Here is a 21,127-nt window from a genome sequence, read left to right as displayed (position 1 = left end):
CTAGGGACTGAAATGATCCCTGGTTAATTAATTCCATGCCCCCCATGGAATTAATGTGAGTTTCCAAGAGTCAGGGTTACTGATCTTCTCTGTGGCTTCTTTTTTTCCTGCAGTAAATCATTTTCTTGTCAGAGAACTTTGTTTGTGACCCAGTGTGACTCTGTTATCCTAATCCTGTGCTTGATTCTGCCAACAATATTTTCTTCAAAGAAGGTTAAGACAAACATTTTGTCTGTGATGAGAGATATTTTTGGATTTCAATTTCCTAACCTTTTATGGAGGGAGAACTAGGAAGAAAAGAAAGCATGTTGAAAATATAGAGGAACATTTTAGAAAGTCTACTGACTAAAGTGGGTTGATGTGCATGTAATAATTCCTTAGAGATTTGTGAATGTGTAAGAAATATTGAATTGGGACAGTTGTGCAAGTTTATGGACAATTACTTCTTGACGAAGCTCTTTTATGACATATTGTTTCATTTTATGGACTGAGTTAACAGACTGTGAAGTTCGACAGAGGAAAGAAATGTGCTCCATCTTGTGTATATTCTCCTAACATTTTGAACTGAAAATTTTAAATTTGCATTCTGTTGGTATGTTATGTAATTTGGTATATATGTTTTAACCATGGTGTACCTCACATCAGTATGTGGCAAGAGGTAAATAATAATAATAATAATAATAATAATAATAATAATAATAATAAATATACATTATATTTATTTTGATCATTTTATGGACTAGTTTGCAAAGCAACATTTCAGTGTATACCTGACTGATGAATAACAGGTATTAGTCCTGCCTCATACACAGGTTGCTTTTTTTAAGTATAATTTTTATTGATTAACATTTATGCTTGCAGACACGTAAAGAGGGGAAACAATACTGGTAACAGGAAGGTAGGAAAATAGGAAAGAGGAAAAGAACAAAAATATATACATTATTTCTAAGTTGAAGAGCCGGCGTTGTCCGTAGATGCCTCCAAGGTCATGTGCCCGGCATGACGGCATGGAGCACCATTACCTTTCCGTAGAAGCGATACCTATTGATCTACTCACATTTGCATTTTTTTCCAACTGCTAGGTTGGCAAAAGCTGGAGCTAACCGCAGGAGTTCATGTCACTCCCCGGATTCGAACCTGCGACCTTTTGGTCAACAAGTTCAGCAGCTTAGTGGTTTAACCCACTGTACCACCGGAGGCGCCAATGCAAAGATATGTGTGTGCGTGTGTATAGTTGTTGTTCATTAGTTCAGTCGCTTCCGACTCTTCGTGACCTCATGAACCAGCCCACACCAGAGCTCCCTGTCAGCCGTCACTACCCCCAGCTCTTTCAAGGTCAATCCAGTCACTTCAAGGATGCCATCCATTCATCTTGCCCTTGATCGGCCCCTCTTCCTTTTTCCTTCCATTTCCTCCAGCATCATTGTCTTCTCTAAGCTTTCCTTTCTTCTCATGATATGGCCAAAGGACTTCATCTTGGCCTCTACTATCCTTCCCTTCGGTGAGCAGTCGGGCTTTATTTCCTGAAGTATGGACTGGTTGGGTCTTCTCGCGGTCCAAGGCACTCTCAGAGCTTCCCTCCAACACCACAGTTCAAAAGCATCTATCTTCCTTCGCTCGGCCTTCCCTTTTGTCCAGCTCTCACATCCGTAGGTGACTACGGGGAATACCATTGCTCTAACTATGCGGATCTTGTTGCCAGTGTGCTGTCTCTACTCTTCACTATTTTATCAAGATTGATCATTGCTCTCCTCCCAAGAAGTAAGCGTTTTTTGGATGCAGTCTGCGTCTGCAGTGATCTTCACTCCTAGAAATACAAAGTCTGTCACTGCCTCCACATTTTCTTCCTCAGTTTCCCAGTAATCAATAATTCTTGTTGCCATAATCTTGGTTTTTTTTATGTTTAACTGCAACCCAGCTTTTGCGCTTTCTTTTTTACCTTGATTAGAAAGCTCCTCAGCTCCTGGGCGTAGGTGAACTACAACTCCCAAACGCAAGGTCAGTGCCCACCAAACCCTTCCAGTATTTTATGTTGGTCAAGGGAGTCCTGTCTGTGCCAAGTCTGGTTCAATTCCAACGTTGATGGAGTTCAGGATGCTCTTTGATTGTAGGTGAACTATAAATGCCAGCAACTACAACTCCCAAATGACAAAATCATAATTTTTTGAGTGATGGTCACTCCTTGTGTTGTGAGATGTTTTGTTGCCAAATTTGGTGTGATTTCATTCATTGGTTCTTTTGTTTTTAAGGTACTCATTATGCACAGAGCATTTATATATATATAAATAGATAGATATCTAGCAGTGTGTGAGATGTAATATGATAATATAGTGCTAAACTCTTGATTGTCTTCAGCTAATAGCACTGGTAGACAGTTTTCCTCTGTGGCATGTGTCTTGTGGCTAAATGAAGTAGAGAGAAGTATGAGAAGAGAGCAGCATTCTGTGGACCCAGATACTAAAAGACAAGGGAGTTACGGATGGATGGGAGTTTCTCAAGAGTAAAATACTCAAGGCGCAATTGCAAACTGTGCCAACAAAGAGAAAAAATAGGACAAGTGCAAAGAAGCCAGAATGGATGTCCAAAGAACTTCTAACTGTGCTAAAACACAAAAGAGACATGCGCAAGAAATAGAAAAAGGGAGAAATCACCAAAGAAGAATTCAAACAAACAGCCAACACCTGTAGGGATAAGGTCCGCAAGGCTAAAGCACAGAATGAAATGCAAAGATACAGAATGGGGGACGCCTGGCTCGAGAGCAGTACGTGTGAAAAAGATCTTGGAGTCCTCGTGGACAACAAGTTAAACATGAGCCAACAATGTGATGTGGTGGCAAAAAAGCCAATGGGATTTTGGCCTGCATCAATAGGAGCATAGTGTCTAGATCCAGGGAAGTCATGCTACCCCTCTATTCCGCTTTGGTTAGACCACATCTGGAATATTGTGTCCAATTCTGGGCACCACAATTCAAGAGATATTGACAAGCTGGAATGTGTCCAGAGGAGGGCGACTAAAATAATCAAGGGTCTGGAGAACAAGCCCTATGAGGAGCGGCTTAAGGAGCTGGGCATGTTTAGCCTGAAGCAGAGAAGGCTGAGAGGAGACATGATAGCCATGTATAAATATGTGAGAGGAAGCAACAGGGAGGAGGGAGCAAGCTTGTTTTCTGCTTCCCTGGAGACTAGGACGCGAAGCAATGGCTTCAAACTACAAGAAAAGAGATTCCATTTGAACATGAGGAAGAACTTCCTGACTGTGAGAGCCGTTCAGCAGTGGAACTCCCTGCCCTGGAGTGTGGTGGAGGCTCCTTCTTTGGAAGCTTTTAAACAGAGGCTGGATGGCCATCTGTCAGGGGTGATTTTAATGCAATATTCCTGCTTCTTAGCAGGAGGTTGGACTGGATGGCCCAGGAGGTCTCTTCCAACTCTTTGATTCTATGACTCTATGACTGTTTTGCCACCTAAAAAAGATGGCTGATGTCCTCCTCACCATCTATAATTAAATAAATAGTTCAAAGTACAGCTCAGTACCCAAAAGTCATCAATATGAGTTTAAAATTAATAAAAATGCAGAGAAAAATTATATTCTATGTAATATCTTTTAAATTAATAAGAAGATAAAGAAGACAAAGATGAGAATGAATAATATTTTCCAGTAATTGGAAAAGGGTTTTTTCCAGAGACCTGCTCTTTGATTCTATGTCAACAGATGGCGCCCTCCCTCACTCGTCTTGGCCCCGCCCCTTGCGGAGCTCCGTCACCCAGGCCCCGCCTCCTTGCTCCCCCCCGTTTTTGAGTGCGCATGCGTAGTGGGCGGCCCGTCTCCTCACGCCGGAGGAGTCTAGAAGCACAGGGAACGGAACGGGGCGGCGGCGGCGGGCAGGGCAGATGGAGGCTATGGGGTCGCAGCAGCAGCCGGGTTCCGCAGGGCGGAAGAGGATCCCCAACCGCGAGAGGCCCGCTGCCGAGGACGATGCCCTCAATCAGATCGCTCGCGAGGTGAGCCGGTCGTGGGCGGGGCCGCGGGGAGGGAGGGGGCTCTGTGTATGAGGGAGGGAGAGAGAGAGCGCGCGCTCGTGTCTGTCTCTGTTTGTGTGCGCGCGCGCCGATTCCCCCCTTCCGTTCTTCGCCCGCTGCGGGTGTCTTTTTCTCCCTCACGCGCGTGCTCTGAAGGGTGGCTGTGGCGCGAGCGGGGAGGACAGGGTCGCGCGCCGCCTTGCCCTCGCTCTCCCTCCGCCCCGCTGAGGCTGTCAGGTGTCACCGCTTCCGGGGAAGGGGGGTGGGCTCAGAACCAGGCCAAGGCGCGCTCTCTCAGCTTCAAAGCGCCAGCATGCCCTTGTATGGGGCCTTCCAGGGACTGCACTACCACCCCTGTGTTTCCTCATCATTAGATATCAGGATGAGAGTTGATGGGAGTATGGATACAGCAACATCTGGATGGCTGCAGCTTGGTCTGTTTAGTTAGGAGCGTGGGGTTTGAATTTGTGCAGATGATGTCTGACTTCAGAATGTCCTTTAACCGTTTCCCCAACTTCAGAACCATAAATTAAGATTCCCTTTATCCTCAGTCTGCATGGTGGTTAAGCAAAAGTGATGGGAATTATTGTCAATTAGGTAAAAACTATGTAAACATATATATTTGGTTCTCTGTATCCCGGATTCTCTGTCCATTGATTCAAAGGCCCTTGATGAAAAGGAATGTCAACATCGCATAATAGTCACACCCCTCTTTTTGGGGGTTCTGTTTGAGATTTTTTTTTGTTTATTGCTTGCATAATACTTAGGTTACTTAGGCGATCCCTCGTTGGACGAGTAAGATGGTCTTCCATGATGGGTTTCCTTGTGGATTCATAGGTGGCTGTTGAGCACTATTCTTGACCCGCATCTTCTCCCACAGTGAAGGCATTGGTTTCCAGGTGGAAGGCAGTCCCAGTCGGGGTTGGCTTGACGCGCCTTCCTCCTGGCACGTTTCAATCTTTCACCCTCCACTCGTGCCTCCTCGAACTCTGCAGTACTGCTGGTCACAGCTGACCTCCAGTTGGAACGCTCAAGGGCCAGGGCTTCCCAGTTCTCAGTGTCTATGCCAGAGTTTTTAAGGTTGGCTTTGAGCCCATCTTTAAATCTCTTTTCCTGCCCACCAACATTCCGTTTTCCGTTCTTAAGTTCGGAGTAGAGCAACTGCTTTGGGAGACGGTGGTCAGGCACCCGGACAACATGGCTGGTCCAACGGAGTTGATGGCAGAGGACCATTGCTTCAGTGCTGGTGGTCTTTGCTTCTTCCAGCGCGCTGACATTTGTCCACTTGTCTTCCCAAGAGATTTGCAGGATTTTCCGGAGGCAGCGCTGATGGAATCGTTCCAGGAGTTTCATGTAATGTCTGTAGACAGTCCACGTTTCGCAGACATATAGTCGCACCCCCATCCACACACCTGGCCCTTAGAGCAGCCCCTCTAGCTTCAAAGGGAAGGTGCGCAGGCTGGTAAAGGCACAAATACTGGAAAAAGTGAGTGGAAAAGAGAGTGTATTTCACTGCATAATAGTCGCATTTCCCTTTTTAAAGATGGAAAGAGAATAAAAGTATGACTATTATGCGGTGAAATATGGTATTGCATGACATTCTGCATGTTCCTCTCTGTTTCTTTATGCAGGTATTAGCTTTTCTTTTATTGTGTACCTTCAAAGTCCTGTTAGACAAAGGGCTTTTTTCATGTCAGGTGTGACTTGAGAAACTGCAAGTCACTTCTGGTGTGAGAGAATTGGCCACCTGCAAGGATGCTGCCCAGGGGGTGCCCGGATGTTTTTACCATCCTTGTGGGAGGCTTCTCTCATGTCCCTGCATGAGGAGCTGGAGCTGACAGACAGGAGGACACCTCACTCCTCAGATCTGAACCGCTGACCTTTAAGTTCAGTTGGCACAAGGGTTTAATCCATTACGCCACCTGTGGCCTTCCAAGGATTTGGGTCTCCCAACTTCCAGAAACCCTAGCCAGCTTTTCCAATACTACATTCTGGGAGTTGGAGTCCAAGGTTCTGCAGGCCTGCATAAGGCAACCCTGGCATTGGTTTACTTGGCAAGATTTGTTCATAGTGGTTTGTCATCACCTTCCTCAGCGGTGACTTGCCTAAAGTCACCCAGTGGTTTTCCATTGAGTAGGGCTTTGAGCTTTAGTACCCTAGAGTCATAGGCCAGTGCTCAAATTACTGCACTACTTCTATAGCCTAGACTAGAGCAATGTTTCTCAAACTGTGCTCCTCCAGGTGTTTTGGATTTCAGCTCCCACAATTCCTGAGCTGAAGTTCCAAATACCTGGAGGAGCAGGATTTGAGAAACACTGGCCTAGAGATGTGGGCCCGTAACTGTTCCATATCCAGCTATGCTATGTATTCCTAGCTGTGGCACTATTGCTATGATCACAAATGCCTTCCAAATCCCACCTTAAATTAATAATTCATAGAGATGGAAGTAATTTCTGGTGTCATTGGACACAGTTGGATGACATTTCCCCTCCCTTCCCACCAGCTATCTTTGGTGTGAGAAGGACACTCAAATTTGTTCACCATGCTGGCTCATGTTTACATGTGTAGACTCTGGTAAATCAAGCAAATACCTGGTGAGGGTGCTTCATACATGTATAAGTTACAAAAACTTATGCCACAATAAATTTATTCATATTGGAAACAGACATTTGGCCCTTTGGTAAAGTTAGAATATAACACCTGTAATCATTAATTGGCTATGTGGGCTACAACTGAGGAGAGTTGCAACCCATCACCATCTGGAGAACCACACATTCAGTTCCCTTAATGTAAAATGTCATTATGTTATTTCATTTATTTACGTATAAACTGTTCCTTTATGGGCACACATTGTCTCTGTGACCTGGAAAGAGATGAAACTGCATTCTCAGAATAGTGACCCAGCTCCTTTAAATACAGCCTCTTATGCGATTTTTAGCAACAGATGAAATTGGGCAAATCTATGTCATGAAAAGTTTCACATGCTGATCAAACTCTTGCTGAAGAGCACATGTGTGTTTTCTGCTGAGTTGAAAATCTCATGAGGAAGGTTAGAAACAGAGCTGTGAGATCTTTATGCTTTCTTTCTTTCTTTTTAAAAATTAAATATTGAAATAGAAATACAAACAAGAATTCCCAATCATTTAGTTTAGGTCTTGAGTGCTGCTGCTGTTTCCCTTCTCTTACCTCCCCATTTAGTATATTAAAGTGTGAAGAAAAGAAAGTTTAACATAACATCCGAGTATTTTCTTACTTTTATATTGTATATAGTGTGGTCTTCAGCAGTTGCAATTTAAAAGTTTGTATGTTGTAACACACTCTTACTTATTGTATTGTTTGTTGCGGTGGTTATCATGCTAGGATGTTTGTTTTACAGTGGGACAGCATGAAATATTTAGTTCTTGTTACTGGATACTTGTTAGAAGGCCTGAAAGTCTTTGGTCCAGACCTTGTTATTGGATACTTGTTAGAAGGCCCGAAAGTCTTCAGTCCAGACCTACTGTAGGTATGCTTGGAATAGACTTGCTGAAGTCAGTGAGACTTAATTTAGTAATGACTAACTTGTCCCATTGATATCAGTGAATGTGAGCCAAGTGTGACTAATTCTGGATCCAACCCATTGTAAACAATTCTAAATGATTGCATCTCGATCCAGCCCAATATGAATGCCATGGCTTTTGTGCTAAAAGTACATGAAACATAGCAACTTGATTGTTTCTAAAACTTTGAATAAATCTACTTCATTTCCTTTTTTTTGTTGGCTTGGAACTAACTACAAGTAATTATAGGGCTTCACAGATGGTTCTTGTATACCAACCGTCTAAAGATTCCACCGGGGATCATATCAATAGTTAACTAATTTGCCATCACTTTCATCCCCATTGGAGGGTAATATATACTACCAACTTAGTATATTCCTGGTTGTCATTTGTACCAATATGGTGAGAACATAATAGAGCACTTTAGGCGCCTGCCGCCTGCTGCTAGATTGCACCAGCACTTTCGCCCCTTCCCCATCCCTCCGTGCCGCACTTTAATTATTGTCGAATAGAGCACTTTAGACCTAGCACTTTATGATTGTGCCCGAGAGCACGTAGTGTCTGCTGTTGATTAAATACTACTATAGACAGGGCTGCATTTAAAAACTTGCACTTTAAGATCTAGCCCATTGGTGGGGCTGGAACACCACCACCATCTGTATTGCTGCTATCCATGTGGTTCCCCATCCCCATTTATGTACTGTCCCTGTTACTTCTGTGTAGCGGAGGGGGCAAAAAAGGAGGTGGGTTGGAGCCTGCGAACGAAAATGGGATAGGGAGGGAGGGGGAGGGGGAGAGAGGATGTTGGCAAGAACCAAAAAATCTAACAACGAGCAAAGTAGAAAGCAATTTCTTGACTATGGATGGCGGCATGGAGGGGGGGAGGTCTTCCACTAGCCGAGGGGCCCCCATAGAGGTCGTGGTGGGAAGGAGGAGATGCGGAAAAAGGAGACCTCAAATTCGGCCTAATTCGGAACGCTTATCCATATTAACAACCCCCAATCGGTCTCCTAAGGTAAATTGGTGTAACCAGGTGAGCGGACCCTCCGGCTTGAAGGTGGTGTTGTTGAACGCCAGATCTGTCAACGGAAAAACGACCTGGATCCAGGATTTAATCCTGGAGGAGCGGGCAGATCTGGCGTGCATCACGGAGACCTGGTTGGATGAAGCTGGGGGCGTAAATCTCTCCCAGCTTTGCCCTCCAGGTTTCTCCGTGCAACACCAACCAAGAGCCGGAGGACGGGGAGGCGGGGTCGCAGTGGTCTATAGAGATTCCATCCATCTGACCAGGAGCCCCATCCCGCAGACCACAAATTTTGAATGCGTCCACCTGAGGGTGGGTGACCGGGACAGAATAGGGATTCTGCTAGTGTACCGTCCACCTCGCTGCACTACAGTCTCCCTACCTGAGCTAGTGGGGGTGGTCTCGAGCCTGGCGGTGGAGTCCCAACAGCTCCTTGTGCTGGGGGACTTCAACATCCATGCCGAGGCAACCCTCACAGGAGCGGCTCAGGACTTCATGTCCGCCATGGCAACCATGGGGCTGTCCCAACGGATAACTGGCCCCACCCACTGTGCTGGACACACATTGGACTTGGTCTTCTGCCAGGGATGGGAGCAGGGTGGCGGTGTGGAGGAGCTGTCTATCTCTCCGTTGCCATGGACCGACCACTTCTTGATCAGATTTAGGCTCACTGCGCCCCCTAACCTCTGCAGAGGTGGAGGACCCATTAAGAAGGTCCGCCCCAGGAGGCTTATGGATCCGAATGGATTCCTGACGGCTCTTGGGGATTTTCCCGCCACCTCGGTAGGTGACCATGTCGAGGCCTTGGTCGCTCTCTGGAATGGGGAGATGACCAGGGCAATTGACAGGATCGCTCCGGAACGTCCCCTCTCGAGTAACCGAGCTAAACCAGCCCCTTGGTTCACTGAGGAGCTGGCAGCGATGAAGCGAAGGAAGAGGGTACTAGAGAGCGTGTGGCGCTCGGACCCAAGCGAGCCAAATCGAACACGGTTTGTGTCCTTTCTAAGGGCATATGCCGCGGCAATAAAAGCCGCAAAGAAAACTTTCTTTGCGGCTACTATTGCGTCTGCAAAGAACCGTCCGGCGGAGCTGTTTCGGATTGTCAGAGGTCTTTTAACTCCCCCTACCTCAGGTGGGAGCCCTGACAATTCGGTCACGCGCTGTGAAGCATTTGCTCGGTTCTTTGCAGACAAAGTCGCTTTGATCCGCTCTGAGCTGGACGCCACATTAAGTGCAGTCTCTGTGGATGTGACACAAGCACCTGCTTGTCCTATTTTGTTGGATTCTTTTCAGTTTGTGAAGCCCGAGGATGTGGACAAGATACTTGAAGGAATGAGGCCCACCACGTCCATCCTAGACCCCTGCCCATCCTGGCTTCTGAAGGAGGCCAGAGGGGGATTGGCCGAGTGGGTAACGGTGGTGGTGAATGCCTCCCTTCGGGAAGGCAAGATTCCAGCGAGCCTAAAACAGGCTATTATAAAGCCGCTGTTGAAGAAGCCATCACTGGACCCCACCAAATTCGAAAACTTTCGGCCTGTTTCCAATCTTCCCTACTTGGGCAAAGTCATGGAAAGCGTGGTGGCCTCACAACTCCAGGTATTCTTGAGAGACACGGATTATCTGGATCCGGCACAGTCTGGTTTCAGACCGGGACATGGTACCGAGACGGTCTTGGTCGCCTTAGTCGATGATCTGCGCCGGGAGCTAGACAGGGGGAGTGTGTCCCTGTTGGTGCTCCTGGACCTCTCAGCGGCCTTCGATACCGTCGACCACGGTATTCTTCTGGGGCGCCTTGCAGAGATGGGTCTCGGGGGCACTGCTTTGCAGTGGCTCCGGTCATTTCTGGAGGGCCGTACCCAGAAGGTGTTATTGGGGGACTCCTGTTCAACACCACAGCCTTTGACCTGTGGGGTTCCTCAGGGCTCCATCCTGTCCCCCATGCTGTTTAACATCTACATGAAGCCGCTGGGTGAGATCATCCGGAGTTTCGGGGTGCGGTGTCATCTGTACGCAGATGATGTCCAACTCTGTCACTCCTTCCCACCTGCTACTAAGGAGGCCGTCGAAGTCCTGAACCGGTGCCTGGCCGCTGTAATGGTCTGGATGAGGGCGAACAAACTGAAATTAAATCCAGACAAGACAGAGGTACTCCTGGTCAGTCGCAAGGCCGAACAGGGTATAGGGTTACAGCCTGTGCTGGACGGGGTCGCACTCCCCTTGAAGGCTCAGGTTCGCAGCTTGGGTGTGACCCTGGACTCGTCGCTGAGCCTGGATCCCCAGGTTTCAGCGGTGACCAGGGGAGCATTTGCACAGCTCAGGCTCGTGCGCCAGCTGCGCCCGTATCTTGGGAAGTCTGACTTGGCCACGGTGGTACACGCTTTGGTCACATCCCGCCTCGACTACTGCAACGCTCTCTACGTGGGGCTGCCCTTGAAAACGGCCCGGAAGCTCCAGCTAGTCCAGCGCGCGGCAGCCATGTTGTTAACAGGAGCAGGGCGTAGGGAGCACACAACGCCCCTGCTGTCCCAGCTCCACTGGCTGCCGATTTGCTACCGGGCCCAATTTAAGGTGCTGGTACTATCCTACAAAGCCCTAAACGGTTCCGGCCCAAAATACCTTGCAGACCGCATCTTGGCCTACGAGCCCACGAGGACCTTGAGATCATCCGGGGAGGCCCTTCTCTCGATCCCGTCTGCCTCACAGGCACGCCTGGCGGGGACGAGAGAGCGGGCCTTCTCGGTGGTGGCCCCCCGGCTGTGGAACGCCCTCCCTGCTGAAGTTAGACAGGCGCCCTCCCTTATGGCCTTTCGTAAGAGCCTGAAAACATGGCTCTTCGAGTTGGCCTTTAACTGAGTGCTATATCTTGGCAATGATGACCGGAATGGACCACGACTATGAGACTGACTATGACCCATGATATGACGAAGCGGATTTTTAGTATAAGTATATGTCAAGTAGTAGTAGCATGTTATGTATTGTTCTGATTACTGTAAATTGTCTTGTCTATGTTGTTGTTCACCGCCACGAGTCGCCCCCTGGGCTGAGAGTGGCGGTAAATAAGTGCAAGTAATAAATAAATAATAAATAAATAAATAAATAAGTCGTCATGGAGGGAGACCATTATGGAGCCTTGGCCTCCCATTTGCTTTCCTCTGCTTTTTTTGCATTTGAGGGGAGAGATTAGAAACTTACCTTTGGTTTGCATAAACTTCTTGAAAATTGAGATCAAACATTTATTTGTGATTTTTTAAAAAGGTAAAATGAGGCCTCCTCATCTTCCTTGTTCAGTGCATACTGAGGCTCTCATCCTTCTTGCTGTACCATGCGTTAGTGTCATTTTTATCTTAATCTGAAAGAATAGTCCAAGTGGGAAAATAATATTTCCAGATTATCGTGTTCTAATCCTGAAGTAGCAAGTTAAGATTTTTATGTCTTCAAAAGGAAATCTGTTCTGAGGTCCCTGGTGAAAGGTCAAATAGTTTTGAATTAAATAAGTCAAGGGTTGGCTAGGGTGGGGAGGCACATTATCTTTCCATGGGCATCTGACGGGGCTGCATGCCTGCTGTATCCCAATTCCTTTTTTCCTTTGAATTTTTGACTGCAAATGCCCCCTGTGGTGTATAGCAGTCTTACGTGAGCATTTTGTTGTCAATTTTTTCCCTGGGTCAGGAGAGTACTGGGAGTTTTGGAATGTTGTGAGAACTCAGAGCTTTAAAATGTCTTTGTGGGGCACATGTGGTCCACAAGCTGTGCTTTCCCTACACTTGATATAAATTAACCCTATGTGCAACTGTTCATTTTTGTTTCAGATTTTTTTAAAGTAAAAGACTTAATAAGCCACATTAATTTTCTTGATGAACATAAGCCAGTCTGTATTATAAAGAAGTGTGCCCAATTATGTGTGGGAGCATTTGCTGAAAATTTGTTGAAAAAAATACTGGGAAAAAGCGTGTCTCATTTGGTGAAAAATATCCTGTTTTGTATTAATATGGTGGTGAATATTTTCCCATAGTGGCAGCAAAGGTTATTTGTTGAGTTTCTTGCATTATACATTTTCTTTGCCTTATACAAATGTCTTGTATACCATTTTTCATTTTAAGGGCAAGAATAGAAACACAATTAACCAATTTTGGATGGGTATAATTGAATGATTTTTCATAGAGTTGATTCAGAAACAGGGCATTGGATCCAAAAGTTCAATCAATCACACTTACAACCTTGTATAAAGTAAATTTTTATTTTGAAAAAGTAGTTATTTATAATTGTATTTGTTTCTAAAGGCTTGGGTAATTGGCCATGAACCACACATTGCAGTTTTTGATTGTATAAATCAGGAGTCCTCAAACTAAAGCCTGAGGGCTAGATATGGCCCTCCAAGGTCATTTACCTGGCCCTCACTCAGGGTCAACCTAAGTCTGAAATGAGTTGAAAGCACACAACAACAACAACCATCTTATCTCATCAGCCAAAAGCAGACCCATACTTCCCATTGAAATACTAATATGTTTATATTTGTTAAAATTGGTCTTCATTTTAATTATTGTATGGTATTTAAGGGTTTTTTTTTTTTGCACTACAAATAAGATATGTGCAGTGTGCATAGGAATTCATTCATTTTTTTTTCAAATTATCCGGCCCTCCAACAGTTTCAGGGACTGTGACCTGGCCCTCTGTTTAAAAAGTTTGAGGACCCCTGGCATAAATACTAGATTAAACCAGAGTTGTTTTTTAAAAATTCTGGTTTATTGCGACCAAATCTGACTTATGACTGACTGTCCTGTTTGTTGTAAGATCAACAACACCGGTTCCAATTTCCAACATCACACTAAACAGACAATGGGATGAACATCTTTGACTTGTTTGGCCACTTCTTCTTAGAGGAGAAGCAATGAGGCAGGGTGCACCACCACACTTGCTCACCTTTGGTGTAAACCCTATGATATTCAGAAGTCAGCCATTATAAAATATGAAATACAAGATTTGCCTTCTGGAATGAGGAATATGATACATTATGAGAGGGCTTGTAGCACAGTAGGGCTTGTAGCACAGTAAGAAGTACTTTGTCACAGAGATCAGGAAGTTTTGTAGCTTTTAGACTATTTACGTGAGTAATTTCCATTTTTAACTTGTTCAGAAACCCCAGAGGCATACGCTGTAATAGCCATTAGAATAGTTGGGTTAGGAGAACTGCTGTAGCTTCGAAAGAATACACTGCTATTGGTCCAACTGGTGTTAAAAACATGCATGCTTTTGCACTGAAAGTCACATTGTGAAGTTTCCTTATAGGGGTTCTTCTGCATATGACAAGTTGATAAATAAGTTGGTTGAAACTTAGAGTTTTTGCAATGCATCTTTTCTTGTGCACATTGCAAACAAAAGTAATTGTTTTAATGTCTGATGGCAATCAAGATCAAGTTTATGCCCTTCGGGTTTGGTTATGTGTTGCATCTACAGGATGTGAGAGCATTTTTAAAAAGGAAACAGCTATGAACAAATAAGAGGAAACTGTACAAATTAGTCATGTTTCATGAAGTCTTACCAAAACAACCTCTGACACCTCAGCTGTGTCTATATGTGGGATTTCAGTTCTCTCCCAGTTAGTCTTATGCTACTTTGTCAAAACAAAATAGAGCAAGCAGAATTGGAGTGCGTTTTCTGGAATAAATGGCAGTGGCTAATTTTGTTATTTTGGTGGTATGAGAGAACAGGGCCATAAATTACTTTTTGCATAGCTCTGTCAATATAACCAGCAGTTTGAGACATGTTTAATTGAGCTTTAGTTAAAAAGAAACCCAGTGCTATTGAAATTGTACCAGCAGTTGACAAGTTGATTTGTGTTTGTACAGTATTATGGTATCATTTTTAAAAATCATAATTTTTATTTAAAAGTTTCATGAAATAACATTAAACAACACCACATACTGATAGAATGATAAAGTTATGGAAGAAATTGAAGGGAAGGGGGGTACATACGGGCATCCCCTGGGTAACGTCCTTACAGACTGCCAATTCTCTCACACCAGAAGCAATTTGCAGTTTCTCAAGTCGCTCCTGACACGACAGAAAAAAAAGCAAGTTCTCAGGATATGTTTCTGACATCTTAAGTTGTAATGATTTCAGCACCTTGGCAAAAGCCTGAGAACCTAGCCTTTCCAAGAAGCACTAGACTAATGCAGTATAAGGCAGTTGTTTGGGGATTGATTTGCATCTAGCTCAATGCATCTCAGCACTACTTCAGTTGGAATTTCAAATACCGTATATTCCGGCATTTAAGATGACAGGCCGTATAAGATGACCCCCAACTTTTCCAGTTAAAATATAGAGTTTGGGATATTCGCCGTATAAGACTACCCCTCTTCCAACACACACCAAATAAAATTTTTAAAAGCATCAGATTTGATTTCAATATGCTAATTTTCCTATTACTGTACCTCCTTCTCTGCCTCTCAGATCTCGCAGATGTGCATCTGCACTGCTTCACTGCAGTCTTCAGGAGCGAGATCTGAGAGGCAGAGGAGGAGGTCAGACAGGTAAAAGAGGTGTGTTTGTTTGGGCCCAGAGCCACTCTATCTCTTTTTTCCATACCCCGGGTGCTCCAGACGCTTGCAGCTTGCTCCGCCCTTCACTTACACCTTCCTGGTGAGGTGCCCCTTCACCTCACCATCGGGACCGCATTAAGTCCACGAATCCTGATGAATGGATTTTTTGTATGTACTTGTGCAGCGTCGCCCTTAATGCTTTCATACAGTCGCTGCATATGGCAGGGATGCAGCCATTGCCATTTTTGAGCTCCCCCCACCATATGCGGCAACCGCAGATTCTCCAATTTGATTGGAAGTTTCAGCACCCGCTCTGTAAGACTACTCCCGTGCATAAGACTACTCCTGTGTATAATACTACTCCAGTGTATAAGACTATTCCAGCGTATAAGACTACTCCTGCGTATAAGACGAACCCTGACTTTTGAGAAGATTTTCTTGGGTTAAAAAGAAGTCTTATATGCCAGAATATACTGTACCTCCAAGTCAGTTTAGTTAATGATTTGTTTTTCTCACAACAGTGATGTGACTCTGATCACAACTCTGATGTGACTGCAGTTTGTAAAATATTGCAATAACTAGTTGTGCATTATGCTTGAACATGATTTTGACCAACCAGCTGCATAGTGATAACAGCTGGCCATAGTATAACTTTGAATCTGAACTGAAACAATTGTTTGAAAAAGGAAATGGGTAGCTTTGCTATCTCTTTCCCCCAGATTTTTTTAAAATAGACATTTTGTGCAAGATGAATTTATCTTATTGGCCAGTTGTTCCTCCACATTGCATTTCATGCCACTTTCACAGATGGAATAGCTTTCACTCTTTAGTTTGGCTGTTGTACATAAAATTTCAAGCACATTTTGCTTTGCGTGGTCATTTAGTATAGTTGAGTAATGGTGGTATCCTAGCACTCTTGTCTATGTTTATGTAAAGACCACATTCTTTCCAGGAAATGAACCAAATACCAGTGTGATGGTAGTTGGAACACAGTAGCCATTTTTCCCCAATCTCACATACAACTTAGAGTGCAACTTAGAATCTCTAGTATAATTGGATATGGCATAGCTGACACATGTTAGCTTTAGTTCTGATGTGGTTTACTTTTATTATTCTTACTAGCCTTTAGCTAGCTGACTGATGAACTGTAGGGGCAGATGCTGGACTCAAAGCCCTCAGATGGGCTTGGGATCCTTCCACACCACACAGTTATGGCACTGTTTTCCACATTAGGAGCCTTCTAGCTGAGAATTCCAAGTGCGCCTCTCTAAACTTCAAATCCCAGGATGTCATGACATGTTGGTTGTGGTAGCTAATATGACATGATAGTGCTTTAGTTATGTAGTGTGAAAGGGCCCCAGGTCTGCCCACATTGTATTAATGGAATAGATAATTCTGCTCAAGATTTTAGGTGGTGGGCTGCTTTCTGGAATATTTTCAGTAACTGAACAATATTTGCAACAAGAAAATTGGGCAGAGTAGGCAGAAGACAGTAGCACCTTTCTTCCTTGTGTGCTGATTTTCTACTTGTAAGAAGAGATATTTTTAAGGAACACAGCAAATGGATGCTCTCTTTACAGTTACAACACTGTACTCCAACTTTTTCTCATTCTACTCTAAGTTTGTAGACTAGGTCTAATGACAGGAGCTAATTACAGAGAACATGCTACCGCACGGTTAAAAGAGCTCAATTGCCTGCCTATATGTTTTCGGACCCAATTCAAAGTGCAGGTTATCACGTATAAAACCCTACACGGCTAGAGTCTAGCATATTTGCATGATTGTGTCTCCCTGCATGGACCCTGAGATCCCCCAGGGAGATCCTCCTCTCGGTCCTGCCATCGTCACAAGCGTGTTTGGTGGGGACAAGGGAGAGGGCCTTCTTGATTGTGGCACTGGAGATCACATTAGCCCCCACCTTACTGGCTTTCAGGAAGTAATTAAAACATGGTACTGGAAACAAGCATTTGAGAATGGCAAGTTTTAAATATGGTATTACTGCTTTTATCAAGAGTAGGCTACCTCTTGTTTTTAATGACACCTACATGATTTAATTCTTTAATGTTTATTGATGTGTTTGATGTTCATGAGTTGACATTTATATTGTTGATCTTATGTTGAGTATTGTGATTTGCCTTTTTTATTTATTTTGCGACTGTTAATACTGTGTATTTTGTTTTTTTATGTTGTTAGCCTCCTCGAGTCCCTTTGGGGAGAGGGGACGGGATATAAAAACTTTATTTATTTATTTATTTGGTCATCCATGTTTCAGTATTCTGTGCTTGGAAGAATAGAGTTATGAGTATATATTGCAGTAAGTATTTTAAGCCTTTCTGTTAGCATTGCGTGTCACTGTGAAAATATATTCTTTGCTGCAGTCCTCCGGCTCTGTCTGAACATTTTATTTCTACACAATTAACCTTGTATTTCATATTCCATAGACATCTGGTCATGTCTAGAGGGCATTCCAAAGCACTTCTCTGGTCTTATTTGTATGATCTCTAAGGCATGTGAAAGTGACAGCTCTTGGTATGACATTAGGCTAATTGAAATCTCAAAGTATTGGCATTTAGTATTTTTTTTGTTCTGAAGATAGGGATTTGATAAACAAATACCTATTTTTTAGGGAAAAAATATATCTTAGACTGTTGTATCTTACTTTGATTTCTGCAAGAATTGTTACTGTTACACAAAATCTTATGTTTCTTTCCAGGGGTATCATATACCCTCACCCTGGAAAAAAAGTCACAAAACAGTTCCTGGAGTCTAGAGAACTGTGACAAAAATCTTTCCTCATAACTGAGTAGTTTTGACAGTTATTGTGACCGGCTTCATATTATAAGTTCCCTATAATGGCATGCATGAGCTTGACTTTTCCAAATGTGAACGTAAAGTAGGTTGAGCTGTGGCCATGTTAGCTATATAGAAATCTATATAAAAAGTGATGGTTGTGACCAAACCCTCTATATGCACAGGGAATATGTGCTCTTGAATTCCATGGCAATATATTTGGGTAGCTCTTGTTTCCATCTGAAAAACTAGACAAATCTCTATTCTTCTGAATGAGTCTGACATTAGTTGGACTTTATAAGACTTAAGAAGTTGAATCTTAATCTATATTTAACGTAGACACTTCTTTTCAGTCAAAAGCAGATAAAGGAATAAGGTTTATTTGTGCTGGAAAGGATTATGCTTACCTTAAAGATTCTGATTTGTAGTTTGGATATTCTCCTCTATACAGTCTATGTCTAGGCCATGTTTCTCATGCCAGCCAGGCTAGGCTTTGAGATTTTCAACGTTGTGACTTTGGCCATGGTAGTCACAGAAGTAGCATTGATAGGATTTTGAAAAATGACTTTCTCTGGCCAGTCTCTGGCTCTAGAACAGGCATCCTCAATTTGCGGCCCTCCAGCAGTTTGTGCCTTCAACTCCCAGAATTCCTGACCATTGAACAACCTGGCTAGGGCTTCTGGGAGTTGGAGGCCCAACAGCGGGAGGCAGGCCCGTTGGCGGGGGGGGGGGGGGCTTGAGGGGCTTCACCTCCCCCCCAAATTCTCTGGGTGGTCCGCGAGAAAGCCTTACTGGTACATTATTTAAACTGTTATGTTTATTCATATCATGATCTGATCACCATGCTCAATATATCCCATATGCATGGGGGGTATTGGAATGATGATACAAAAGGTGTGCTAGGGTAGATCCTGAGCTCCCCCCCCCCCAAACAAAATCCTGGCTACGGGTCTGCGGGAGGGCGGCAGTTTGAGGATGCCTACTCTAGAGTTTCCCATCAAGGAAGAATTAAAACCTTTTGTTGTCTTTCTACTCATAGGAAATGCTTTTTTATCTTTTGGCTTTTCATCTGGGTAGGTGTGAACCATTGCTATTGTCATTATGACTGGAGACTACTTGTTTCTGCTACCATTTTTTCCTTTTTATGGTTAACCTGGAAGGTATGGATGAGAGAAAAAGACAGACAAACATGATTAAAGGATATCATTCATGCAAGTTGTTTTTGTGGCTGTAATAATACCACCTGAACAATACACAGGTACTTTCAATTGTATTTCTGTTTGTCTGAAACTGTGTGTGTTTAAGAAATGTGTGTTCCATTTATATATCTTGTTACTTACCCTGTAAGGTGGAGTTTTGTTTGTTCTAAGATGTTTAAAACTTTCAGTGTTTTGCAATAGCATAGCTACTTTTAGGGAGAAAGAGGACTTAAATACAGTAGTAATGTGTATTGTAATTTTACTTCCATGAATGGGAGAGGATAAAAATGTATGGAATAGGGCTTTTGTTTTCCCCTTTCCACTCTGTGCACTTTTGTACCTCTTGAATATTGGCTTCTGGTGCAATTTGGGGGCTTGCGACAGTGATCTGAGGCATTGCACCATTAAAGGCATAGTTCTTTTAACTATTTATTTGTCGTGTCAGGGTAACTATTACGTTACTCATCTTTCCAATTGTGTCAAGGTGGCAGGATAGGAAGTTGGAAACCGATCCAAGACAATTCAATTATCTGTGTATCAGCATGGGAATGGTCATATCTATAATTCTGTTTTATTCACAAATTATCTTGTTGTAACTTTGCACTCCCCCCCCCGCCCCTTTACATTATTACTACTTCAAAAAACAAGACCATTCAATTTCATATGATTATTATTCTTTGGCTTCCAAACAACCCCTTTTCAGAACAAATGGTTTTGCACATGGAAAATGTTCTTGAGCGAATGTCAAATCGGCAAACAAAAAACAAGAAACCCCATCCAAGTTGTGTTGTTATGAATTGCCCCTTATTTCTTTACAACCCAACGAGAAACCTTTTTACAGTATAGATTTCTCTCAAGGATTAAAATGTGAATAAAATCATATTTGATTATTTTCTATGCGGTCTTTTGGAAAGGTTTCATAAAGATAAATCAAATGCCTATATCTTTCCCACCTGTCTAAAAGGAAAAAAATAGGAGAGAGAGGCATTTGTCTCTGAGGTAGAACAGCAGGCTGCAAGGCACAGTATATAATCTGTGCGAGATGGTCGTAGTAACAGAAGCTTAAAATAGCTCCACTGAAATAGCAGCTGCTCTCTATTTTCTCTGAACCCAATTTTAAGAGAAGAGTGGTCACCTACAAAAGATCATTAAAGAGAAGTCATCTTAAAGATTGTGTTGGAAGTCTTCAGTGTTTTTGATCACATAGACTGAAACTGGTTCACAGGACAAAGAATGAATGGAATTGGTATTCTGACTTGGTTTATAAGTTCATGTCAAACCTTTAGACATCTGAAATCCTTTGGTTTGAATATCTTGAGTCAGTAATCACAAAATAGAAGTATGTCCAGATCTGAGACTGATTATGGTACTTTCTTTATACCTAGAAGATATTAGGAGTCACAAAAGTTTTAACCTGATTTAGAAATGTTTCCTACTGAAAGTACCCTTCTCTTTTAGAAAATTTGCCATACATATTAAGCTGTAATGAGGAGTGGGCTCTTGCTTGCTTTGTATAATAAAATTCCAACAGTGGCTTCAGAAGAGAATCCAGTTAATATAACTATAGAATGTGAATTTAAAAATAGTACATATAATATGTGCATTATTTTAAATATGAGGACATTTACTTATTGACCACATTTCTGATCTCTATTTCCCACCATAGAGAACAGTCTCTAGATGTAACTGAAAATACATCTAATGTGCTTTAATATTGCCATAAACACACAACTGTAAAATGAGAATGTAGAATAAGAATCCCAAATTATTTGGTACTGTTGTAGTGTATTTTCTCCAGAATCCCCTAGTGTAGTTTGAATTTAAATCAGAGTTCACACTTAAAGGCTTAATTGATAAACAACTTCTGTATATTCAGGGTGAGGCAGCATAACTTCCTTTTTTAAAATGCGCGCCATTCAGTCGGTTGAAAACGTAGCAGAGCGCTAGTGGTCTCGTTCGAGAGGCAGGAGTATAAAGTTTTGTCCTGACACAGTTCAGTCGCCATCATGCATTGGAACAG

General features: G+C 43.3%; 1 protein-coding gene across 26 annotated transcripts in view; it reads left to right on the top strand.

The window, feature by feature from the left end:
- Positions 1-3,794: 3,794 nt before the first annotated feature.
- LRRFIP1 (LRR binding FLII interacting protein 1) overlaps positions 3,795-21,127 on the top strand; it is a 164,916-nt gene continuing 147,583 nt past the window's right edge. For all 26 annotated transcript variants that reach the window (XM_060781771.2, XM_067470546.1, XM_060781761.2 and 23 more), the window contains exon 1: positions 3,795-3,998. In XM_060781771.2, coding sequence (XP_060637754.2) covers positions 3,888-3,998 — 111 coding nt within the window. In that variant the 5' untranslated portion in view covers positions 3,795-3,887. The remainder of the gene's footprint in view (positions 3,999-21,127) is intronic.

The sequence above is a fragment of the Anolis sagrei genome, chromosome 1 (assembly GCF_037176765.1).
Source record: "Anolis sagrei isolate rAnoSag1 chromosome 1, rAnoSag1.mat, whole genome shotgun sequence".
NCBI lineage: Eukaryota > Metazoa > Chordata > Lepidosauria > Squamata > Dactyloidae > Anolis > Anolis sagrei.
This window is presented reverse-complemented; position numbering and strand designations above follow the sequence as displayed.